This window comes from Mercenaria mercenaria, chromosome 18 (genome assembly GCF_021730395.1).
Source record: "Mercenaria mercenaria strain notata chromosome 18, MADL_Memer_1, whole genome shotgun sequence".
In the NCBI taxonomy this organism is placed as follows: domain Eukaryota; kingdom Metazoa; phylum Mollusca; class Bivalvia; order Venerida; family Veneridae; genus Mercenaria; species Mercenaria mercenaria.
Genome location: NC_069378.1, coordinates 5,033,075 through 5,060,441, shown reverse-complemented (window position 1 = coordinate 5,060,441; position 27,367 = coordinate 5,033,075). Strand labels below are relative to the sequence as shown.

Sequence of the window (27,367 nt, the reverse complement as noted above, 5' to 3'; positions counted from 1 at the left end):
AATAGGGGGTTATGTAGTTCCTAGTGAAATGCCAGTCAGTTGTGGTCTGCTGCCCTAAAAATGGCGCGTATTTGCTCTCGTCCGCGCAATAAACACCTACTTCCGGTTTCGATCTGCAAAACTTGCCATGTGGTGTGTATGAACATGAAAACCGTCTCATTTCATGCGGAATGTATTCTAGTAGTGAAAAATGGTAATTAAAGCACTCGTTCTACACGAATTTGCGCAAAAAATGGGAAAATTAGGATCTATTTATTATGGACTTCTTTCGACTACACCACGGAAGCACATTTTCGACCGAATTACTGACCTTATTCCTCTATCAAAGGTTATCAGCTCACTGAACAGCTGATCAGTTTACATGTTATGCACGCGGATATTGATGACGTCATACACAACCTGTTTTTACAATTTAATTTTAAGAAAAAAACACAATTCCACAAATCTCCGATAATCGTGGTAATCCTACATCACCACCAAATTATAAAATTCTTGTATCTAAGACAAATGTACCACATGAAAGGCGAATATTGTAGAAATAAAAATGTAAACAAAAGGATCGAGTGAATTAGGTCACAGTCATCCGAAATGGTTGTAAGTTACTGTGTTATGAAGATGGTCGAAACGTATCACGTGACTCAAGTTTTTTTCTTATTTTAAAAAGAAACAAGAAACGCGGCAATGCCACGAAACCAGGTTTTCATCACTTTTCATAAGAATAAACAGGAGTGCCAGAATGTCACAATATACGCCCGTCACAGCAAATTTCTTTACTCTAGCACCTGTATTTGCAGATGTAATTTTAATTTTGTGATTGTTTAGTAATCATTGTAATTCTTTTGTTTTTCTAAGTCCACAAGAAAACTCCTTACCAGGTAGAGATACCTTAAAATACACCTAAAATTAGAAAGTAACAACTATGTTGTACCACAGAAAAGTGGTCTTGGTTTTTCCCTACGGTCAATTATAAAAAAGTTACAATATAAGTTATTTATAGTAACAACTAAGGGAAGTTAATCTTAAAAAAAAAAAAAAAAAAAAAAAAAAAAAAAAAATACAAAAAAAAAAATTGTAAGTCCACACAGAAATCCTTAACAGAGAGAGATTGGTCAAAATACACCTCAAAATTGGATGTAACATGCATGTTGTACTACAGAAAAGTGGTCTCGATTTTTCCCTACGTCTAGTAATGAAAAAGTTACAATATAAGCTATTTATAGTAACAACAAAGGGAAGTAATTCTAAAGAAGGGAACTGCGCAAGACACTTCATCTCATGATGGTGTATAATTGTGCCAAGTTACATCAAAATCCCTCTATGCATGAAGAAGATATGCTCCGGACAAAGTTTTCATTCTTGTATCCTTTGACCTCTAAGTGTGACCTTGACCTTAGATGTAGGGACCTGGTTCTTGCGCATGACACTCCGTCTCATGATGGTGAACAATTGTGCCAACTTTCATCAAAATCCCTCTATGCATGTAGAAGATATGCTAACCCTAACCCTAACCTAACCCTAACTTTATTTTTAGTAACAATGACCTTGACCTTAATCCCAGAAACCCCAAAATCAATCCCAGCCTTTGTCTTGATATAAGCTATATACATACCAAGTTTTATTCAAATATCTTTACCGAAACAAAAGTTATTGACCGGAAACCCTTTTTCTATTTTAAGTAACAGTGACCTTGACCTTGACCCCAGAAACCCTAAAATCAACCCCAGCCTTTGTCTTGATATAAGCTACATACATACCAAGTTTTATTCAAATATCTTTACCGAAACAAAAGTTATTGACCGGAAACCCTTTTTCTATTTTAAGTAACAGTGACCTTGACCTTGACCCCAGAAACCCCAAAATCAATCCCAGCCTTTGTCTTGATATAAGCTACATACGTACCAAGTTTTATTCAAATATCTTTACCGAAACAAAAGTTATTGACCGGAAACACCAGTTTTACGCCGCCGCCGCCGCCCGCCCGCCCGACCGACATCTACCCCAATCTAATAACTCAGGTTTTCGTTGAAAACCTGGTTAAAAAAAAAAAAAAAAAAAAATATATATATATATATATATATATATATATATATATATATATATATATATATATATATATATATATATATATATATATATTATCATTTAGATAAAATATTAGTGTATCAAATATCTACGAACAAAAAAATATGTACAGGATCGAAAACCTGTCACGTGACTTTCTTCATGTCCCACACGCGAAAATATTTTAGCATATCAATAAACCCACCGCCTCCTGGCAGCGGGTAATGAGCATCTACTGACTGTCCCAAAATCAAGCATTGGAACAACATGGGAAAGCGGTACATGTAAACTATTTTACATTTACAGCTTTTATTCACTGCATTAATCGAACTGAAGATAAATTATTGTCTAATCACATGTATGACCGCCTTTGGGAGCATGTAACTTAACAAAGCAAAGCTATGGCATACTCTGTTAAATTGGGTCTATTACTGGACCAACTTATTTTCACGTTCTGTTTATAGTCCGAATTCCTGGAACATTTCCCAAACATATAATGTATTTACCACACACATTTCTTTAAAAATATTACTACTGGACATATCGGAACTCGAGCATACTAACATTTATATCGCGAAAATATATGATTTGTTGCTTTGCCTATCTCGTACTACCGGCGCAAATTGGCGTACGCCGGGTATACACGGGCAGTCCCGGGAAGACAAACGAACGCCTAGCTGGTTGCATACCCCGTGAAGTGAAACGAATTTGCCCTAAATGTGCGAACGGTGAGACCAAACCTGTCGATTGTACTTAAATAATCTTACCGCCGATGATACAGCCGATGTCGAACAAAAACAATTGCCGAAACAAAATTTATGTTATTCATATGGGCAAATGACTTTCATTATTCTTTTTAGTTTAAACAATTATTTGTGTGTTTTGTATTTAGTATTTGTCGTATAAAGAGATAAGGATGGCAACACTTCATTGTAGATATGAACTGCGTATTGTATGCTAACTAAACGCTTTACGTAACTAAAACTTTATTCGAGAGCTACAAATTGTCGACAGATTTAGAAGCATCTGACCATATACCTTTAGTTTGTTTTCTTTTCTGTTTACAATAACAGCCGTAATTTGCTGGTCCATAAATATGAGAATGGTTGTTAGTACTGCCGGAAGTGCACTAACCAGTATCACCCACCATGGGTTTTTGTCGCTTATCGGGTTGATAAACCAAGATCTTCCAGGCTTTGTTGGCTGAAAAGAACACGAAATGTACTTTTTGACAAATTTTACAATATCGTTAGAATACGTTTTTCTTATATATACATGTATGGTCCTACGTGAAATGAAGGTATGTGCAATTATATATCTGCATGTTTAACTACAAAGGATAAGGATGGTTACCGATGTTTATGTAAATATTATTTTACGTCGCTATCGATTTTCATATCCTTCTATGGACTGTCGGTGTTTCTAGATGTTTGAAAGCGTGTTTGTAGTAAAGAAGGCTCTCGGATTTCAAAAGCTTCCCACCCCTTTCCTTCCTCTTGCCTAGCGTAAGGAACCATTATATGGAAGCACTACCGTACATCGCATGGTAAAAATGCACTTTGCGATCTGTAAATTAAGCTTAGCAAGATATTTCTTACATTAAATGATAAATTTTTACTTCAAATAAAAACTGATATTAAGCTCTCTATGACAGAATTAGATCTAGCGTAAACAAGGGCATCTCTCCATTTCTTAAAGCAAAATGTATGTACATCTGAATGCTGTGTAAGGAAACTGATAACGTCATTGAACTGACAGTTTGTCTTCGATAAAAATAGGTTTAGTGTATACTAATTTATTTTAGGTCGATTGTGAAGCAAGTTCCACAACTTATATTAATCACTCTTGACACCTCATTCCTGATGGAATCCATCGCCACGAGGGTATGAGAGAAGAGAAGCCAGTTTCCCTTTTAAAACTGAGCGCCAAGCAAGGGAGCTACTGGTACCATTTTTCACGTATTTGGTATGACACGGCCGGGGATCGAACCCACGACCTATCGCACTCGAAGTGGACGCTCTGCCACTAGGCTATCGAGGCAGCTAAAATAGTATATATATATATATATATATATAGTAGACAGAATTTATACGAACTAAATCACCGCCACAATATACCAGACCAATTACGGCAAAGCGCCTAGCAGTACAAACGAACACGCACACGCCACAGCAAGTCCACTAACCCAATAAGATTAGTTTCGGTGCTGCTTTATATACGAGCCCGAATTCTACTACACATTCGTACTGGTTCAACATTTGCATATATATACTCAAATCTCTGTTTTCCTGTCTCACAAATCAGTAGTGACATTTTAGTCTTCTAAACTGTTTGGGACCAGAGAAGCTATATTTTCTCTCTCTGAAAGTGAACTGGATCTCGAGGATACACTGAATATATAGAGATATTTTGCATTAAGGGATATCATTAAATTCAGAACAGTTGACTTTCCCATTTATTACATGACTGTGTTCTATTGTTTCTCTGATTGGCTTAAAACGGTTCGAAAAGTAGTGAGTACATATCATATCAACCTATCTTGGGTTATAAATAGTACGAAAATAAAAATAGATCAAAATAGGGGCTTGGAAAACCAATATCAACCTGATTTGGTCTAAATTTATATTTATTTCCTTATTTCTTTATTAAAGATACAATTGTAATATCAAGACTGACTATACATTTATTCATGTAATAAAACAATTCGGCTCGGTGAATATAACTCTTTTCGGGTTGATAAATCCTGATATCAACCTATGAAAAAGTCGATAATTGTATAATGTGAGATCCGCTAGGATACAAGTTCGCATTATAAATTATTATATAGTAGACAGAATTTATACGAACTAAATCACCGCCACAATATACCAGACCAATTACGGCAAAGCGCCTAGCAGTACAAACGAACACGCACACGCCACAGCAAGTCCACTAACCTAATAAGATTAGTTTCGGTGCTGCTTTATATATGAGCCCGAATTCTACTACACATTCGTACTGGTTCAACATTTGCATATATATACTCAAATCTCTGTTTTCATGTCTCACAAACCAGTAGTGATATTTTAGTCTTTTAAACTGTTTGGGACCAGAGAAGCTATATTTTCTCTCTCTGAAAGTGAACTGGATCTCGAGGATACACTGAATATATAGAGATATTTTGCATTAAGGGATATCATTAAATTCAGAACAGTTGACTATATATATATAAAATACGGCTTGACATATATACTGCTACAACAAGGCTATATCAGTATATACATATGGGCAGGTTTCCTTTACTTTGGAGGTTTTCTTTATAAATTGTGTTACCAGACAGGCATTTTAAGAAACTAAAAATACTCAAAAGAAATTTCTTGAACAAAGTCCTAATTTAGAGAATCCAAAATCTCTGATCTGGTTTTGTAGATTTAATAATGTTCCACCAAAGTTAGTTCACACACAAATAGTTTATACGAGAAAATGTATCCTTACACAGTATAGAAATAACCCAATATTTTGTTAAAATACAATCTTCATTGAATAAATCCGAAATAAATCCAGCATTCCAGTTATTAAGATATAATATATCCCAAACAGTGATTTGTCGCTGGACACAATCAATGCTTTGAGTTCAGTTACGAAGGAATTATATTACGAGTATGCAGTGTCCTTTTTTTTTTTTTTTTTTTTTTTTTTTTGAGCTATTTGCCATGTCTGAGGTTTCACAAATTATTAAAATTGAAACTAATGCCATAATTTGAGACAGCCAACATCAACGAAGTACCGAGTTGTTATTTTGACTCTTATTATTGTATTATCACATATATAACCCTCTGGAGAGCTATGTTGTTTAGGAGACATTTTGTTTACCAGTTTGTCCTCCGATATACTGATTACTTACAGGACTGGGCCGTATAAGTGTACGTAATAAAAGTAACTTCTGTGCACGTTTTGTCTTTGGGCAAAAATGAAATTCTCTCAAAATTCATGAGATTTATACTTCGTAAACCTGCTTTGAAGTTAAGGTGACATGGCGCGAGAAGTACTACAGGATATTAAAATGTAAAGCGGATAGCGCCGCCAAAGCAGTATTATTTAAGTTAGAATTGCATGAGGTGCATCTCAAATCATTCAAATTTAAACTTTTTTGTTCGCGTGTGTAACATATTTTCAAGTAAGGAACTAAATCACGCTTAATATGTTCTTTGTTTAGGTATCGAATTCAATATATTTTTTCCGCTACCGGCCCGCAAAATATAGTTTTATTCCACACAGAAATTTAGTACTGCAATCACATTAAATTTTCTGCATCAATACAACTGGATACGTATTAAGACTTAACATACTCTTACAATTCGACGCCTCGGAATTAGAAAGGCGTAAGTGCAAAACCAGTTTTCAGCAAAACGGAAACAAACTGTCTATGACAGATACGCGCTACTAATTCTATAGAAATAACAGAAGGGCTTAAGTGGACCCTTCTGATACAACATTTAAGTGCAGAAACGCCCAACTATGATTCTGAAAATTTTTTACTCACGTCCTTTTATTGGTGAATTTGGTCAACACAGCAGTTTGTAACAAAAAAAAAACAAAATAGGATTATGCCCCTTGTTATGTAGTTACAAAAAATGTATAATTCATAATAGGGCATAACTAACACTTACGCCCTTCTTATTCTGGGCGTCGAATTATATAAATAAGTTTTGGGTTTGAACAAAATAAACTGATACTAGATCTATATAAAGGCTTCTAAATCCACTATTTAACCCTTACCTTGCTTAAATGGCTAAAATGGACTGGTCCATCATTCAATTTTGGCAATACCATTTATTATTCGAAGGGGTGTTCACTGAAAATTTACTAACTGAAAAGCGAACAGTGCAGACCAAGATCAGCCTGCACGGATGTATATTGCCAGGACAAGCGAATATATTTCAAGAAGGTAAAATGGTCTTGTCTTTGCGTCCAGTCCTGGGGTATCACACACTGATGACCAATATTTAAAACAGACATTGCAACCAAAATTTTACAATGATCATTATAATTTATATAGATATGCCCTAGATGGAACTTTTGATATGCTTTAACTTGTATTATTTTTCTACTTTGTAACCTTAATACATGTAACAGCAGACTAGTTTGTCTTTGATTATGATTATGTCATTTATATCGTGTGTATTTTTTATGTTACTATTCTATAAGTTGTGTTAGGGATTCACTTGATAGGGCAATACTGTAATTCTGAACATGGTGGGGGAAATGAGAAGGGGGTTGTGCGCATTAAATGATGTAAGCTCTACACTAGTGTTTTCACCTCTGACCACTCAAAAAGCGGTACCCCTTCAAGTTTCTGTATGTGTTTATTTTATTCGTTGCACAGCTTGTTACATTTATGTAAATACATTTTGTTGTCAACTGTACTTAGCTACTCCTAATAACTATTACCATCGGCAATGTACGTCATTTAACCATTATGTGCTTATGGTAATTACATTTTTAGAAAGTATGATAACTATGCTAATAGAAATATGACGTCCATTGATAAACCAACGGAGAGTGCCGGTCTGTATAAAGCGGAGAGGTCTCACCCATTTTGAGTCAAACGTCTGGAGAAATTTCTTTGTTCAACACGCCGCAGAAGAAATAATTAAAATGGAATCATTGTGCGTACCGTCACCAACATTCGGGAAACGTGAAACGAGTTGTCAGAGTATTGATATCCAGTCTGGAGATATATTCATCCAACTACTGGACGATGGGAAGCCAATCAGGCACAGGATGCATATGAAAGTGTTCAAGAATGAATATGAACACCATGCACAGCTGTACACGGACTCTAAGTTCACATTTTCCTTTGGATTCATCAGTCTGAGAAAATGTACTGTCAGAAGTAAAGATAATTCGAACATTGTTTATATTTCTGGAGGGAAGATCAGCAACTGTCGTTTGATTGACGATAAATCAGATTGCTTCTCTTTTGAAGCCCAAAGTCAAAACGAGGCTAAAGAATGGCTGAAGTCGCTCACACCGAGTAAAACCCTATGTTGCGGATCGGAGTTCTCGCCCTGTCCCTCTCCGTTGCTGAAACGAAAATGCTGAATAAGAAATGTAATGTGGACTGAAGAATTTAGCAGGTCTACAGGTTCTGTAGGGGCAGGAAGTTTCATACAAAAGGATACTCGTGCGAGGGTGGGACATTACCTAGTTGGAATACCTAACACTGCCTTACAATGGCGATAAAATACAAACAGAGTTGTATACTCTTAAAGATCCAGGAATAGAAGATGAACAAAGCAACTCGTATCAGAACATGCATTAAATGCAAGACTGTAACATAGAAAAAAAATGTTAATATTTGTGTTAATAGTGTGCATCATGAAAGCATGTAAAAGTATATTGCTGTTGACTGAAAAAAGAATATGAAAAGACATGTTCCTTTAATTGTAAATTATGTATATATTGCATGTTGAACTAAGTTGGTTTCAATGAGAAACTCATTCTATATTTAAAACTGCATAATTTTCAATATATCGGTAATAATATTCTAATATATACACATTGACGTCAATTTTGCTAAGCCAAGGAGATTGGAATTCTCCGGTTTAAAACAGTATTACACTACTGATGTAAGTAGTACATACCATTTTGTATTTGTATAGAAATAAACAGTCAGTATTAAATTGTTTAACTGTATAAATTTGTTTTTATTTCTGAAGTAATTACTTTATTGTCCACAACTGACGTAAAATGGTTTTGTTTGTTTGTTTGGGGTTTAACACCGTTTTTCAACAGTATTTCAGTTACGTAATGGCGGACAGTTACCCTAACCTGAATTCCTGGATTCTGTACCAGTACAAATCTGTTCTCCGCAAGTAACTGCAAACTTTCCCACATGAATCAGAGGTGGAAGACGAATGATTTCAGACACAATGTCTTTTATCAAATCGTCACGGAGAACATACCGCCTCGCCCGGGGATCATACTTATGACCCCGCGATCCGTAGATCTGCGCTAATTGAGCTAATGGTTTTGCTTGATGTTTTTTTGAATATGAAACACACTAACAATCCTAATATACATCATTCTAAAGGTGGTAAAAGAAACTTGCAAAAAGTTTGAAATATCTTGATTACTAACGCTTTTTAATTTAAAGAAGTCAAAAACATTTTTTGGTATTTATCCATTATAAATTTCAGCCATTTTAAGGACATTAAAAAAGTTTTACAAATGTCAATTTTAGATTTATTGGTTGCTTGAATAATGTAAAAATGTCCAGGTCTTAGTTTGCATTAAAAGCATTTTACCCTGAATATTGGCCAATATTACAAGAAAAAATAATTTTTTGTCCATTACACTGGCAGTACGAAATGTAGAGTCGTAGGAAATAGAGTACCTTTCAGTACTTTTGTGGGTGCTTTATGTAAATTTCGGAAGTTTTAATTTTGAAACCTAAGTGGTTGCATTTAAAACAGACAATAATAAAACTGGAATATCCTACACGTGTCATCTGTCCCAATCACAACAAAACGTTCCTTCTGGCATGTGACGCTTTGACACAGGGAAAGTGAAATGTTATCCCCATGACATTGACCTTCGCATGTAACCTTGACCTTGACCTAGTTACCTTAGTTATACACTCTGCATATCATATTAAGTAAGTTTAACAATTGTTGCTAGTCTTATGAAAATACTTTTTTGTGGTTAAACGATTTGAGCGGACACAAGTTAAAGCTATTTGATCTTTGACCCGTGGGTGTGAGATTGACCTTGAACTTAATGACCCGATAATATACACTGCAATTCGCTTTGATGAGGAACATAACTGACGTTATTGTTATGAAAATCTTTCAAGCGTTTTAAGACGACACGGAGCAGACGTAGAATAGGCTATTTGACCGATGCCCTCCAAGTGTGACATTGCCCTAGGACCTAGTGATCTGAGTTGTCGAATATGCACATTTTCTTGATGGGGTTGACCACTGATATGGTTATCATGGTTAACAAGTTAAGAAGCGGACACGAAGTAAAGCTACTTGATTTTAAACTCCAAGTGTGACTTCTGACCTTGTGACCTGGGTTATGAGCTCTACACACCCTCTTGCTGAGGTTACCAGCTGATGTTAGATGTTCCTGAATCTGAAGGCAATAATCATTTACTTTGAACCCCAAATATGACCTTGAACTTGAACGTAGTGACCTAGGCTGTCGTCTTGAGGAGTTTAACAATTGATATTAGTTTAAGTAGAATCTTCCAAGCTGCTAAGAGTGTATAAAGCGGATATATAGGACACCGAGACTGCTCCAGTATTATTATTATTATCATTATTATTATTATTATACCACATTTATAAAGCACTATTTTCATGCACATGTATACGTTCAAAAGTGCTTTACAGAATATATTGCAAACAATACAAACAAATACGCATACAAAAATGCATTCAACATTAATAAAAATCCTGAATGTAAAACATATAGATAAAACAAGACAAACATGCATACATATTTAAAAGTATTTAAGTGACCCTAGGATAAAATACTGTTCTACGCTGTTTTATGAAGAAGAAAGAAACATCAATGTATCGGTCAGTTAACGAAATATTGTACAAAGAAGTGGGTTTCTAGCAGGCTTTTGAAAGCAGCTGGCGTGTGAGCATCCCTGATCTTGACGGGAAGGGAGTTCCAAAGTTTTAGAGCAGTGAACGAAAAGCTGCGATTGCCATACATCATGGTTTTAGTTTTTAGCATAACCAGTGACAGCGTGTCTTGTGATCTTAGGTTTCTGACCGGTTTATACACTTCTATCATATCCCTAATATAGGCAGGGGACTGATTGCGTAAAGCCTTAAAGGTGTGGGTCTATATTATTTCCTTAACAACTGAGTACTGTAAATCTGATATTATTCGCGGTTTTTAATTTTCGCTATATTTCTCGAATCGGGTTACGCAGTTATCACATAAGCCATCACTTATTGTCGTGAAATGGCATCGTTTCTGTTAATTTTAGCTTTATATCTACACTTTATTTATATCAATTCATTTTAACTAATTCACTTTGTTCCCCTAATTGTAAGATACACAAGACGCTCTTGTAAAAGAGTTGTTTTGTTTTATTTTCAATTTTGATTTTGATTTTTACATTTAGCCAAACTTCTTCTATAAAAGAACATACTTTTGTGTTAAAATCTCTTTAAGTGGTTTGAGTTGGTGGTTCACTTCTAATCACTTGTTTCTTAATTGAGACGCTGTGTCTTCGAAGTCTCGTTTTTGATTTAGGCTTATTTCGTATGGGAAGTTACCCAGCAGAAAGCTGATTGTCCTACCTAGTTGCCTGTCCGTGCCTTGAAATTTGTAGTCTCCAAATGGGAAAACTGTGTCTACTAGTATTGTTTAAATCATAACCAACAAAAAGTCGGCTAAATAATTTTTTATATTATACAAATATACCTTGAATTCTTCAGGTACATGTAGTTTTGGTGTAGGCAACTTGCAGACAGCATCAATTACAACCATGACGACTATTGAGATCAGGACAGCAAAGTCACTCACATTTTGTCGAACCTAGAAACATCAATATATATATAATTTAATCATGTACAGTATAGCAGAAAATTGCGATTCTCAAATTCAAAGGTGATTACACACATATTACCCAATGTCATTAAACATCTGTTCATTTGATTAACTTTAAATAACATTCCAATACAAAATATCTTTTTTTTAAATATCGTGCAGAAACTGTACTCACAAACATTGGAAAGAACAGGCTTTGTCTGAAATGAACCAGCACGGTTGCAAGGAAATATGTTCCCAAGAATAGAAGTAACGAGAAGAAGAAAACATCCGGTACGTATTTGTCCTCACATGAATCACCGGAAGTGACTCCTCCAAGACGCAAACATTCAGCCTCATAACCCGATGTAGACAGCTTCATTGTTGTAGTAGAAATCCCCGATGTGGAGAGATTCGCACTCATATTGTGCATGAGATTCGTAGGTATTAGTGTGGTAATTGTTGTTTCATTGCTGAGATTAGAATTGTTCCGAACAGAATTATCAATTACACAGAGACATCCTATGTTTCTAGATGGGGGACTGAAATGTACTGGTGCGTCTTTTTCAATTTCAAAAGTTTTCTTGAAAGCTTCGTAAATAAATATTAGGGCGATCAGGCATGCAAAGCTTTCTTCTGTAAACCGTGTTATGTATCGAACAAGAGCACTAAGGTCAAAGGCGACTATCAGTAGTATAAAGAACCCTGTCCAGAATCCAACCCAAACACGAAACGGTAGAAAATCCCAACCTTGATCGCTAAAAAGGAGTGGAAAAAAAAAGAGAATTTTTTCTGCCTGTAATTAAATAAAGCCTGTAGGCTTAGATCGTTTCTATTCGTTCATATTATAATTCAAAATACTGACATATAGCTCAGGTATTTCTAAACTTTTGCTTATATCCAAGACGTTCATGTATCCGCACATACATAATCCTGTCAGTAGTACTTATTTAAAGATGTATTCCTGTTAGGCAATAAAATACATGCGCCATAGACACATTTCTTGATAATAGGCCTATGTGTATTGTCATTTAGTGGCGTCGATACGAGAATTAATCGACCTGACAAAAAAATAGATCTGTATCAACATAGATCTAGTTGTTACCAGCTTTCCCATGTTAAAAAATTCTTATTTCGACCGAACCTGCGTTTTGTAAAAGGCAGCAATATTTTTATCATTAAATCAAACAACTCGGAGGCTGCTTGAGTAAAGCGCAATCAAATCAAAAGATTGCAAGGGCTGGTCATTTCATCCAGTGTTTTCCCAATTTGTACATGACGTCAAATTTTATAGCGTCACTTCTGGACACATTGTTATCATTAATCACGTGACTATGAACAGCACCAATTTGAAATAAGAAAAAAATAAAATATAGAAACAGAAAACTGAACTTACTGGCAAAACGTGTATAGGATTCCTTCCAAGACAAGCATAGGACCAGTGCTTCCCAGAATGTTCAAGGGCTGTCCAGAGCATAAAGCAAACAATACGCCAGAAATAGCTGCTGACAGGATACACTCCATAGTTCCCTAACATTTTTCATAGAATGTTCAAATGACTTTTTATCCCGTTAATGTTATATATCAATAACAGTGACTGCACATTTTTACAGACATTTTACCATGTTTTTTAAGTATTATATAACAAAGGTTATTTTTAGACCATATAATAAATCTGAAATACTGATTTGTACAATTCAGTGTAATTTTGAAAGGAAACAGCAAACTGTGATTATACACAAGATAGAATATATAAAGTATATCACTAGAATAGCCGTATTTTACCATATAATTGTCCGTTGCATGTCCGAGAAGACCACCAAATGTCACATTCGGGGTCAAGGTCGCCAGAAAGAGGAAGAAAAATGAAGCAACACACTGTATGTGGAGGGCATCTTTAAAATCACTCAAGTAAAATGGTATCTTTCTTTTAATGTCTTGTAACAAACCCCCAAATAATCTAAATAGAAAAAGTGATAAACAATTATTCATTCATACACTGTGTTGAAGATAATGAAGACTGTCGGCCTACCATCAACTATCAATGATTTTTCATATTATTGTATCAATTCCTCAAAATCAAGTTCAATTACTTATTCATTAGTTGTGTTGAAGATATCGAAGACTGCTAGCGTTCTATCTTTAACTTTCAATGATTCTTTATATAATTTTATCTATACATCAAAATCAAGTTGCATTTTATTAATATAAAGGAACATACGTAGATCAGAATAGCATGCATCTTTATATAAAATTTATTGACAATGCTAACGTTTATACCACAAACTTTTTCGCGTATATGATTTCAACTGAGACAAAACGCAATTGTTTTCCTGAGAGTATTTCGAAAAAACTTTGTGTCATGTTTGTTTAGTTATTTGATAAGAACAAGGTAAAATAGACAAGAGTGCCAGAATGTCACAATATACGCCCGTCCTAGCAAATTTCTTTACACTAGCACCTGTAGTTGCAAATGGAATTTTAATTCTGTGGTTGTGTAGTAAATATTGTAATCTTTTGTTTTTTTAAGTCCACAAAAAAACTCCTTACCAGGCAGAGATACCTTAAAATACACCTAAAATTTGAAAGTAACATCTATATTGTACCACAGGAGAGTGGTTTTGGTTTTTCCCTACGGTCAATTATAAAAAAGATAAAATATAAGTTATTTATAGTAACAACTAAGGGAAGTTAATCTTAAAAAAAAGAAATTCTAAGTCCACACAAAAATCCTTACCAGTTAGAGATAGGTCAACAAACACCTCAAAATTGGATGTAACATGCATGTTGTACTCCAGAAAAGTGGTCTCGATTTTTCCCTACGACTAGTAATGAAAAAGTTACAATATAAGCTATTTGTAGTAACAACAAAGGGAAGTAATTCTAAAGAAGGGACCTGCGCATGACACTCTGTCTCATGATGGTGTACAATTGTGCCAAGTTACATCAAAATCCCTCCATGCATGAAGAAGAAATGCTCCGGACAAAGTCATTCTTGTATCTGAACTTTGACCTCTAAGTGTGACCTTGACCTTAGACATAGAGACCTGGTTCTTGCGCATGACACTCCGCCTTATAGTGGTGAACATTTGTGCCAAGTTATATCAAAATCCCTCCATGCATGAAGAAGAAATGTCCGGACAAAGTTTTCATTCTTGTATCCTTTGACCTCTTAGTGTGACCTTGACCTTAGACCTAGGGACCTGGTTCTTGCACTTGACACTCTGTCTCATGATTGTGAACAAATGTGCCAAGTTACATTAAAATCCCTCCATGCATGTAGAAGATATGCTCCGGACAAAGTCATTCTTGTATCTGACCTTTGGCCTCTAAGTGTGACCTTGACCTCAGACCTAGGGACCTGGTTCTTGTGCATGACACTCCGTCTCATGGTGATGGACATTTGTGCCAAGTTATATGAAAATCCCTCCATGCATGAAGAAGAAATGTCCGGACAAAATTTTCATTCTTGTATCATTTGACCTCTAAGTGTGACCTCGACCTTAGAACTAGAGACCTGGTTCTTGCGCATGACACTCCGTCTCATGATGGTGAATAATTGTGCCAAGTTACATCAAAATCCTTCCATGCATGAAGAAGATATGCTCCGGACAATGTTATTCTTGAATTTGACATTTGACCTCTAAGTGTGACCTTGACCTTAGACCTAGGGACCTGGTTCTTGCGCATGACACTCCGTCTCATGATGGTGAACAATTGTGCTAAGTTTCATCAAAATCCTTCCATGCATGAAGAAGATATGCTCCGGACAAAGTTATTCTTGAATTTGACATTTGACCTCTAAGTGTGACCTTGACCTTAGACCTAGGGACCTGGTTCTTGCGCATGACACTCCGTCTCATGATGGTGAACAATTGTCCCAAGTTTCATCAATGTCCCTCCATGCATGGAGAAAATATGCTCCGGACAAAGTCTGTGGACGCCGCAAGCCCGCCCGCCCGCCAGGGGCGTTCCCATTATACGTCCCGTTCTTCAAACGGGCGTATAAAAAATTATTTTGGTCATTGTATGACATGTTCAAATCAACCATTGTACATGTAGACATTGACCATGATTCACAAGACAATGACCGACTTCGATCATAATTGATACTGACTATTGCTAACATTGACTATGGTTCAAATTGACCATGACTGACACTCACCATGGATGGCAATGACAATGGTTCACATTGACCATGGTTTTCATCAATAAAGGCATATTCTATATTCCTCACCTGCCTGTCCGGATGAGTGTAGGGTCTACATGGTTGTCCTCTTCTTTCACACTATGTTCTGACCTTTCATCAATGTCTTCCAAAGACGGCTTGCTTTTACTGGAAGTTAAAGGCCCGGGAGTTTTTCTGTATTCCTAAATGGGACAATTATAATGCTTTAAATCTGTATACGACACTGTTAATATGTTACATAGCACTGTTATTCAGTAAATGAATACATACTGGTATATAGATTATGAGTTGCGTTCAAAGGACATATTGAGAGATCTGTTGAATTCAAGCTAGATATTCCATACAGTGTTTAAAAATGATACAATCATTGTCAATCGATAGACGACTATCCCCAGACATGGTATACAGAAGATATACTACATTCATTAACGGAACTATTTAAAGCTCGATTGCCTACGATCGACAATATAAGAAACAAAACTGTCAAATCAAGTCCTGCCCACTCACGTCCTTCCCACTTAGCAGTCGATAGACGAATATCCTCAAACATGTGTAATCATGATACAGAAGATATACCTCATTCATTAACGGAACTAAACAAACTGTCAAACTTTTTTTAATATATATATATCACTTTCTTCCCATCTTCTGCTTACCTATATAATAAACAGAGACAGACATTTCGCCCACCCTTTTATCCACCCCGTCCGATAGAGGAAGTTACAAAACGTCTTCCTTTTTTTATAAAGTTACAGTTTTATCCGTTTAGATTTATAAAAAACACGACACCTTTTCTGTTCCTCACCCCTCCCATGATAAGAAATTTATGAGTTCTATGTGAAAGAAAATATGTTCATTTTGTTCAACTCTAAAACAATATGATAGTGTTAATTAGTAGCCGAAATTATTCATACGCCACAGCGGCCCCACTACTATTTAGCGCCACCACTAGGACGACAGCTCCATCACTTAATGGTTATGTAAACCATAGAACGACTCATAAAACGTGTTCTGTGTTCACGTGAGGACAACATTTATGTCCGAAGTACCTGTGGTGGTCGTTCATCAGGAGGCTCTATTCTTGTCAAAGGATCCCAGGCACCGGGTGGTAGCACCGTCAGATGTAGCGAAAACTCCTGTATTCCACACAGCAGGTCAATCCTGTCGTTGCATCTGTATGCTACACATCGAAATATCTATGAAAACGATACTTTTGTACTGGCTTAGATAATAAGCACGCTAATATATATTACTATTTTGTGGGACATGTATAAAACAATCGATTATAGATGCTTTAAAACATATACAAACTTTACTATTTTACATTTTCTTTAATATTTAGATTGTAACATAAAATGCACATCATTTGCAAGGACACCCAACTATTTCTTTTATAACACTGTTACAGTAGCTATGTTACAGTTATGTTATACGGATATGATCGTTTGTTGTTTAACGATTAAATGTTCACATGGGTCTGTGACCTTTTTATTTGAATGAAAAAAAAAACTTGAAACTATTTTAGTCAGACTGTTCGGAAATGTTTGAACGCAAGGATAAAACTCCAATGGGAATAGTCCAAGAACAGAGCCCCACCAAGACCTAACTAACAGTAATAATATATAAATGAAATATAAATACAACAGTATTGACTTTATATACAAACGCGAAATACATGGATTAAAAATATAATTTATTTTCTACGATAGAAACAAGAATGTTTTATTAAGATATATGCATTACTCATATACTTACGGAAACATGGAAACAGTAATCTCACATAAAAAAACATATAACTCACATATCTTATTAACATATAATAACATTACTTCATCTGAAAACATATCAGCCAAATTTAACCATGTACCTCATCCGTGAACATAGCGCCCATACATCTGCACATCTCAGCACAGTGCCCAAGGTATTGCTTCGGACACAGCACAATAAACAAAAACTTGGTGTTCAGATCAACTTCAGTGATGTATCCGAGGTTACAGGGATCCTAACAATATCACATGAAAGGATTGTATGAAAAACACTTTACAATGTAATAGTACACTTGTATTATACACTCATTCTAAAATTGAATTCTTAATACATCCAATAAATTTTATTCCACTGCACTTTAAGTATTTAGAGGTAGACAGAGAACATTACTGCAATTAAGAATGTGATCAAAACAACATAATTACAAGCATTTACAAGTATTCAAAACGTTTTTAAACTTTTAAATGCTGACCTACGAAACTAGGTATAAGTAAAATATTTTTGAATACTTTCACTTCATGTTTGACGAAACTTCTACAAACCTTGCATGTTTTATTTGTTTCTCCCTTTAATGGGTAATGGATCGAATATTTGATTACCTTATTTCTTCAAAAAGTAAGTAAAAAATCCAAAGAGATTGATGATATCAATTAATAATAAGCAACTCTATTCTATACAACGTTTAGGCTTTATTCGTCTTTATCAAGTATAAATGTTCTGAAATGTGTCGTAAATCTCACATTTCAATCATGTTCATTGCTTTATCAATCAAATCAAAGCAATGAACATGGTCGAAATGTAATATTTACGACACTTCTCTGAACATTTATACATGATAACGACCAACAAAGCGGAAACGTTGTATAGTATAGAGTTGCTTAGTATTAACTGATACCTTAATTCTTATGAAAGCTGCAATGATTTGATCCAGGTCGTGCATCTCGCCAACAAGCAGATTGACAACTTGTGATCCTGCTGGAACATGTCTCATAAAACTCTTGTTCATCTACAACGAAATTATCTGAGTCAAGTAACGACATTTAGTTAACCTATCAAGTATTTTAAATGCCGAAGCAAAACTGACTTGTCCTCCGCAAGTAACTGACAACTTTTCAAGATGAATTCTAGGTGGAGGACAAATTACTTAAGGCACACTGTTTTCTGTTTTTTCAGTATCAATTTCAATATCATTAGTTTTCGAGTCAATTTATTTACACGAATTTTGCATGAGTCGAACTCAAACTGCAATGCGATTTAGTAGACACTAAAATTTAATTAAATATTTTTACTACGACTTCATGTAACATATTAGATCTTTTAAATGTAAGTTTCGAGCTTCACAAATATAAAACGTCCCAGACAAAGCGTACCTCTGATAAAATAACACTCACCTCTCCTAGAGCCAGTGAGTGGAAGTCTTGACTACTGCTCTTTTCCAAAGAATCAACACTGCCCTCGTAGCCCTCTGAAAAAAATAGTTACAGTAGAACGTTGTTCGTTCGAAATCGACAGGGACAGCAAACTGTATTCAAGTTATTGGCAGTTCGAGCATTTGAACAATTTACATTATATAGGGATTTTACCTGGACGTGACAACGAGTTCGAGCTAAGGGTGATGTCCAAATTGTCCGAGTTTGAACGACCAAAGTTCAACTTTAGATGACTATCTATGTTGCAAATCAACCATATTTATAAAACAAATCCTGGAAACACGAACAAAATCTGGCATATTCGAGTACTGACCTTAAACCATTACGTTGAAGGCAGAATAATTTACAATTATACAAATCTGCAGCTTTAGGTAATTATGACATAAAATTGTGCAAGTAGCCAGTTTTATTGTTATCTTTAAATGTTTTATAAGAATAGTCGATTTTTAGATGAGGAGCAAAATTTCCTGTCATCCTGTTTACATCAATTTGTCGTAAAATCTGGAACATAAGATATAAAATGATCAGCAATTGTTATATGAAATCCGTTATCATGTTCACATATTCTTGTGCGCGGTGCGTCAAGTAAAATGATAAGCGTAACCGTTGACGTAGTCATTCATATGGCAAACCTATAATTTGTTACGTAGCGTAAGTGATGTAACGTTTATGCTCAGTGCACGCGTCCCATCATTTGTGCAACGTACCGTACGTATTAATGTGTTCATCAATTTGTTACATAAGCTACCTTTCATTTGTTCAAATACATGACGTATCATTTAATATGCAAATGAAGTATTTTACGTAACGTTCATGACTTCGTGCATACGCCATACCATTCACGTAATTCTCCTCTACTTGTGTCTTGTACATGTTCACTGTTGATGAGTGTTTCTTTGTCAGACCATTCTTTTTATGATGATGTTGAAATTTATGCTGCTTCAACAGGACTGTGGTCAGCTGTTCCTTCAATATAGTCATAATTGGTCTCTCAGTTGTCCATGCCTCTGTTACTTCATCTGTAAAAACAAATTATCAAAGGTTATGGTAAATAACTTACCATTCACTCCTATACATTGTCTCAGGTATCAAGTTGCCACCAGTTTTATTATGGTCAGATTAACACTGGCTTGTTCAACACTCCAGTGTTCATATCTACACGGTAACGTCTCCACCAGTTTACCCTGCTTTAAACAGACATACTAGATTTACGTAAAAAAATTAAATCTAGAAAGTACTTTTATTTGTTAGAAGTATCTAGCAATAGGGCAGTGATGACCCTAGACCGGTCACCTGAGTTTCACAGGTGGCGGCTTGAACAGTTTTGATTGAGGGTCTAGTGGGCATGTTTCTAGAATCAAGCTTGGTATAATGCCAGTAAAGACACATGTCTGTAATTATTTACCTTAAGTTTTCTTTTTTTCAAAATCAAAACAGCAGTTTAGGAGACGACGACGTTTGGAGATTTTTCTATCTTTATACCTTTAAAGAGGGTCCTCATAAGGAGTGTTTCTCTAGCGTTGTTTTGAAATCACGCCAGCAGGTATTGAAAAGAATACACTCAAAGGGCTACCCAAAGAACACCTGTGTGAAATTATTTTGAAATCAAGCAAGCAGATGTACAACGTTTTCACTATAATAGTGTTATAAGAACAATAATTTCGCCCCAACTCCTAGCAGCCATCTTTCTTAACACTGCAGAATGATCTGAAGCAGATGCGTATAATGAAAGAGATATTTCAGTATCATAGAAGAAAATATTCCTTGTTTGTCATAAAGCAAATTCAAAAACTTACTCCCTGGGGCGGTAAAAAAGGAAGGAAATTGGTAGCGGGTCACATACGAAACGTTTTCGTGTAATTATTCTGAAACTCTTGACTAGAAGGTTCCCAGCTTCCATTACAGTCATATAAGAAAGACGTGCCTGCGATCTGGTGGCCATCATTTTTAACATATCAGAACAGTCAGAAGAAACATGATTGAGAAAAAATTATAGCGAAAGAGTGTTTTAACACTATTTATGCACGTTCGGGCGTAATAATTCCACGAGCGCGCAGCCCGAGTGAAATTATTTGTGCGACGTATTACCGCCCGAGTGTATAAAAAAATCTAAAACGGTAGATAAAATATAGTAGCGCTCTTTCTTGGTCGCAACAAAAACACTGACGTCACTGCACGTTAACGTGACGTCATTCTATCATTAGAGTGTTTTAACAGAAAAAAAGCATATTAGAATAGATGGTCGCACATGAAACAGTTGACAGTGTGAAATTATTTAAAAATCGGTCATCGGTTTCAAAGGAGACGATTAAATAGAGAAAGCAAGTTTCGCTTCACTTGCGGCTATGTTTTCTACACTGCTCGATTGGATAGTGGGTTACACAGGGGACATTTCAGTAAAAATGTTTTGAAATCGGGCCATTGGTTATGGCGGAGGAGAATTTCAAAACATTTCATGTAACCAAACAGAAAAACTAGCCCTCTCTGTGTCGGCCTTAGTTACTTTTTAATGGAAATTGTTGACAGAAGGAATTAAAAAAGGGGTCTCCCAAGAAAAATTTCTGTGCCAGCAGTTTCGGAGGAGAAGATTTTATGGGTTCTTTTATCTTTAGGTTGCCATGTCAACCAGAAATCTGCATGAATGAATTAGATTTGAAGGAATCTGAAATGGTGCCACTCAAGAAACATTTCATTTGAGATTCAGTTACAACTTTATTTCGTCATCGACAGTGTATTTCATTTAGCGGTGCCAGATGATAGGTGCTGGAACACAAAGGTTTTAGGCTCTTCAGTAGCGGAACTGAATTTGGATTTTATTTACAACAGACATTTAATTACATATACGGAATATACAACAACACTAAATTTTTGTCGAAAACTCGAGTTGCAGATTGGGACTAGGGTTCACCCAACCAATTGTATATCTACGAACATATAAGAAACTTATACAGTAGCCTTCTTACTCAAGGGGAACAACAGCTTATAGAATATGTCAACTAATGAGTGAACACCTATTGTCAGCCTTTATCCTTGTTTGGGTCGTCTTTTTCAACAATTTGCCAAACATATAAATGAAGGAGATGAAAAGTACATAGTCAACTGCGTGTGCAATAAAGTTTGTGTGTTGTTGTTTCCTCCACAGATCATCCGAGGTTCAAATAACTCTTTTATTTCAAACAGGAGCCTGTAGTAACTTTACACATACATCTAGAATATGTAGTGCCTACTTGAAGCTTGTAATTTTAGTTCCGAAATTATTAGGTACGATATAAAAAGAAAACAATAGACGACACTACTAGATACATTTTGTTACCTTTGACATTTTATTTCTAATTTAAAGGTTATTAGAACCTGATACTTTACTACAATGCCTAGGAATATTTCGGACATTTTTATTTGGCCCCAATTGGTGTACCTTATCCCATCTGAGAGAATATTCCAAATTAGTCACCGAATATCGGTAGTCTGTAAAGGATGTTAAACGGCGGCTGTTACAATATGATTGGAATGTTCCCGGTAAAATTGTCAAAATCTGACCATACCAACACATTTTAAATGAAAGAATGCTTTGTAGTATATGGTATACAAATGTCATTTTCGTTTCCTCACCTGCTATTTCCCCCATGGTTCTAGCATTACTGTCCAGGATAACAGGGCACGTTGACAGAATATTCTGTAGATCTTGTAAAGCTTCCATCATCAGAGAAGCCACGTGCGGCTTAGACCATCTGTGTCCACCTTCTTCAACTGCCTCTTCGTAACGTATCCACCTTAAACAGAACATGATAATAGAGAAACCAGTCACATCAGTTTTAAACTAGACTAGCCACTAGACTGATAATAACTGTATTTCTATATTTTTCCCTTTTTTGACGAAACAAACAGTTTCATACAGACAAAAGCCAGTCTATTTTAGAGATTTTCACACAGGACTGATGTTGAAATTATCATTGGACATAGGATATAGACTGGCTCAGTTCACTACATTCAATCATAAAAAATGTAAATTTAAAAAAAAGATATATCATAGTCTAGGAGCTAGTCTAGTTTTAAATACAATATTGAATTCTAAGGCATTTACTGCCTTATTATAAAGTTACAAATAAAAAAAATTCTATATGAAGGTTCATTGGAAACACAGAACGCAACCAAGTAGAGTAATAGCAGACTCGGTTCGACTGAGTCTGTCCACGAGCGGTTATGGACATGCAATACGCCCCCCCCCCCCCCCCCCCCTTAACATAAGATACAAGGCGAGTATCATTATTCAACTAATTATTCTTAGGCCTTTGCACATACCTTATTGAGCCTTTTCCGACTACGTATCATCGTGTCGTAGATTTTCAGAGGCATCATGTCTTTACAATACAATACACATTAATTCATGAAAATAAAACTTAGTTCTCTAATAGATATTGTCTAACCTTGCCATTTCTTGCCATACAAGATCATCTTTATATGTCCGCAACATGTCCATCTGACAAAACAGATCGTTGCATTTAAAGTCATCATTAATTAATGTCGCCACACGCTCGGTAGCATGTTCAGCGGCTGTGAAGTATTCGTTAAACAGATTGGAGGGGTCCAGCGGTTCATCTGATGACGTCATTATGAAAGTTGTGGAGTTTGATTGGGAGTCGGTGTCTTGAATCAAGATCCCCGGTTGATTTGATTTACTGAAGTTCGGTGTGCTACAAATAAAAATATTCCGTGAAGTATAGTATACGGACCCGCAATAAAAATCGGCAATTTACGTAATATCCGCGTGATATTTCGGCATTCTCCGGCTATTACGGAAACATTGTGTGCGTTAAGCAACATTTACGACCGATGAATGCCGAACTTGACTCGTGAATGTTTCGCATATACATTACATTATTAATTATGTAGTTTAATTGTATTTTATATAAATCTATTTACTTGTAGGCTACTTGCATGTGGTCACGGGTAATTATTTTTATTGTATCTTTTAACTTTTGTATAATAATAATAATGATAATAAATTTATATACTTGTACTTGCATGAGTCATAGGTAATATTTTATTGTCGCTTCCCTTCAACAACATAACCAGATTTATAAAGAACAAAGTAGCAAGCATTTTCTGTTATTTATCTATTGAAATAGAACAAAGCAATAAATTACTCCTGCAGTGTCCTACATCTCTTTTATTTGTACAAAACAGTGAAGAGGCAAACAAGATTACTAGATTTACAACTCAAATATCTTTAAATATATCATATCCTATTTAAGTGCAGGCCGAGGTAAAAAGGCATACCCTATATCTTGGTGCATCCGAACGAAATTGATTTACTTACAGAGGATTTATAATTTTACATCGAATGACGCCGATCCCAGATCGCTGGACCTTATCCTTCGCCCACAATTCTTGTTTTTTTTTTCTGTCACTTAGGTTTTTGGCCACCGCAACACTATGCGGGCGTAGCAGTCGAAAGAGGATAGGTAGCAATCTAACACGGATACCGTTAGATACTGGAACGCGTTATAGTTCTTACAAAAAATACTTTCAACGCTTATCGGTTTAACTAATGTAAAGTTTACATCACATATATTTCTTGTTGTACAATAGAAGGGTGGATAGCGATTCATTAAAAAATGTCACTATATTGCTGTTTACGTGCCTAAAATGACATTTTTCGACGCAAGTTCTTCTCTGAAATTTCATTTATTTAGCAAATAATCAAGGCTTTCGAGTTGTTTATCGTCTGATTTACCACGGTTCAGAGTTCAGATGCGTAGGAATTGAACCACGAGGGCGTTAGCCCGAGTGGTTAAATACTGAAGCATCTGAACGATGAACCGTGGTAAATTAGACGATAAATAACAAGAAAGCCTTGATTGTTTTCATTCTGACATGCTCATTGATATATTTTAATAGATATTATACTGGACTTCCTTTACGCGAGGAGTAATGTATCGAACGTCATGTGGCAATATGACGTCAATTATGACGTCATAATGCTCTCTTACCGGTCCGCGCGTCAACCGTTGTTTATCGCAGAATATATCGAGCTTGATTCTCTTCTTTGTTTAACTGGAAATCAAATCGAGCCATGTTAGAATTGTTATTTTAGGTTCATTTAGCTAATAACGTATGTTCTCTGTACCTACACCTCTACGGGAAGTTCATGATTTTCACGTTTTATCAAATTAAAAAAAAACAAATCGGATTTTTTTTTTGTAATTTAAAACTATGCGATTTCACATTTTATGACATTTAAAGAAACATGAAGTAGTGATGTGCGAAGTCGTGAAGTTTATGAGTTCATACTTCATTATATAAAACTTAACTATTTCACTCAAGAGGTTTTATTAATCTTTAAAAAGCGTGAAACTGTAAAGTGTAAAATCTTGATTTATAAGTTTCATACTTCTCGATTTCAAGTCTGTGAAGTCGTGCAGTGTGAAATCGTGATTTATATGTTTTCATACTTCTCGATTTCAAGTCTGTGAAGTCGTGCAGTGTGAAATCGTGATTTATATGTTTTCATACTTCTCAATTTCAAGTCTGTGAAGTCGTGCAGTGTGAAATCGTGAAATTCATGATTTCATACATCACAATTTCATTTTTTCAGTTGTAAAGTGTGAAATCATGGAGACAACGCGCGCCTTTGTAACAAACAGAATTGGTTTTTGCTGATTAATACTGTGTTTTGAAAGGTTAAAAAGATATATTATAAGATTTTAAGCACCACATAAACAATAAAATGTTTAAACTTACCGAGACATTTTTGTTATCTCAAAATAATCACCAAATCCGTTCCATAATATGTCTCCTAATTTGTGTAAAAGTCATAATAGTAACAAAATTGATTGTTTGTTTGTAGTATACTATATGGGGTCATTTCAAACAAGTAACATATCACTGTCCTATATATTATGTGAGTTATCGCTTAGTAAGATTAACTTCGGTAGATATGAGCGGCGATGTCTGTCAACAATACTCACCACTAAAGATATTCGGGTAGATTTATTAATATGTAATCACATTAAAACTTCCTCTAGCATTCGTTTTTCTACCCTTTAGATTAATGGTTACAGTAGGTCAAAGAATACTGGGCTTTATGGAATGACCTCTTTAGCCACTTATCAAACTTTTGCTGAGTAGCATTGTAATGTATTGAGGTCCTAGAGATGATAGTTGGACTTTTCTACGGTGCTCCGTTATGGCCAGCGTGGTTATAAATGCGAAGCGTGAATGTACGATATTGTAGCGCGAAGGTTTTACCATCTGACTTTGCATGTTCAATTTTTATAGAGGAAGCGCGACGGTATAGTGGTGAAAGGTGAAAGTACCTTCTCATTTCACGCTTAACGTGTGCCCCATTGTTTTTTATGAACGCGATGTGTGAAAGTACGATTGCGTAGTGCGAGTTATGTACATTCGCACTACGCATGTCCAATAATTCACGCTAAGCGCGAATATACAATGACGAAGCCAAAAAAGCAAAGAGCTAGGTTTTTACTATCATAGCTTTGCGGGTCAGCCTCTATCTTTGTAAAGGGACATGCGAAGTCCGAACTGCAAAGCTACAATAGCGAAGCGAGAAACTTCGATGGTACACTTTTGAGCTTTGTCATCGTTGCTTCTCACTTCGACATAGTATTGAATTTAAACGTTTTTAGGAATATTAAACTATTCCGATATACGAGTTGTCTCACACACAAACATATCTATCTAAAACATATGCATCTTTTTATTAAACAGAAGTAAATCGCGACAAATAATTCATTTGTAGTAAAAAATAGTGACGTTCCTTTCATATCTTCATTCTTTAGATTCGTACAAATCCTCAGATGACTCTGACAGTGCATTGTCTCCAATTAATCTAAAAACTGAGATTCTTTTGTTTGTAGTTTTTTACAGCTCCATAGCTAACGGTGGTATGTTTGGAACATTAATTATTTTTTAAGATTAAATTATCTCGAGCGCATGAGACCTTATATCGAGCGCACATCTTATCTCGTCGTGCGCACGTGGTAAAATGTCGTCCGCTCCAGATAAGATGCCGAGCGACCGAGATAAGATGTCGTGCGCTCAGGAAAAGATGTCGTGCGCTCGAAAAGATGTCGTGCGCTCGATATAAGATGTCGTACGCTCGAGAAAAGATGTCATGCGCTCGAGATAAGATGTCGAGCGCTCGAGACAAGATGTCTTGCGCTCGAGATAATTAAATCTTTAAAAAATGCATATCCTAAACATACCACCGTTATAGCTCAAACATTAATTATGACGTGATAATAGATGATTTTCTGTTATGCATTAAGTTGCTTTATCTGCCCAATTTAGAGAACTACAGTGTCAGATATAATGGTGGCATGAATACTGACCAATCCTACACATAGAGTAACATAACGTGATA

The 27,367-nt window shown here is 35.6% G+C and overlaps 1 protein-coding gene across 3 annotated transcripts in view; it reads right to left on the bottom strand.

Moving 5' to 3' along the window:
* The window catches only part of LOC123537864 (sodium bicarbonate cotransporter 3-like), a 51,581-nt gene that overhangs the window by 12,223 nt on the left and 11,991 nt on the right, over positions 1 to 27,367 (bottom strand). For 2 of the 3 annotated variants that reach the window (XM_053530599.1, XM_053530598.1), the window contains exons 2-14: positions 23,409 to 23,675; positions 22,594 to 22,754; positions 19,821 to 20,003; positions 18,946 to 19,019; positions 18,450 to 18,560; positions 17,655 to 17,789; positions 16,837 to 16,983; positions 15,836 to 15,969; positions 13,384 to 13,558; positions 12,995 to 13,128; positions 11,795 to 12,356; positions 11,494 to 11,607; positions 3,100 to 3,264 (exon numbers count right to left, since the gene is read on the bottom strand). In XM_053530599.1, coding sequence (XP_053386574.1) covers positions 3,100 to 3,264; positions 11,494 to 11,607; positions 11,795 to 12,356; positions 12,995 to 13,128; positions 13,384 to 13,558; positions 15,836 to 15,969; positions 16,837 to 16,983; positions 17,655 to 17,789; positions 18,450 to 18,560; positions 18,946 to 19,019; positions 19,821 to 20,003; positions 22,594 to 22,754; positions 23,409 to 23,593 — 2,280 coding nt within the window. In that variant the 5' untranslated portion in view covers positions 23,594 to 23,675. Of the gene's footprint in view, positions 1 to 3,099; positions 3,265 to 11,493; positions 11,608 to 11,794; positions 12,357 to 12,994; positions 13,129 to 13,383; positions 13,559 to 15,835; positions 15,970 to 16,836; positions 16,984 to 17,654; positions 17,790 to 18,449; positions 18,561 to 18,945; positions 19,020 to 19,820; positions 20,004 to 22,593; positions 22,755 to 23,408; positions 23,676 to 25,725; positions 25,868 to 27,367 lie in introns of those variants that run through there. The other variant, XM_045321746.2, reaches the window with a different exon arrangement.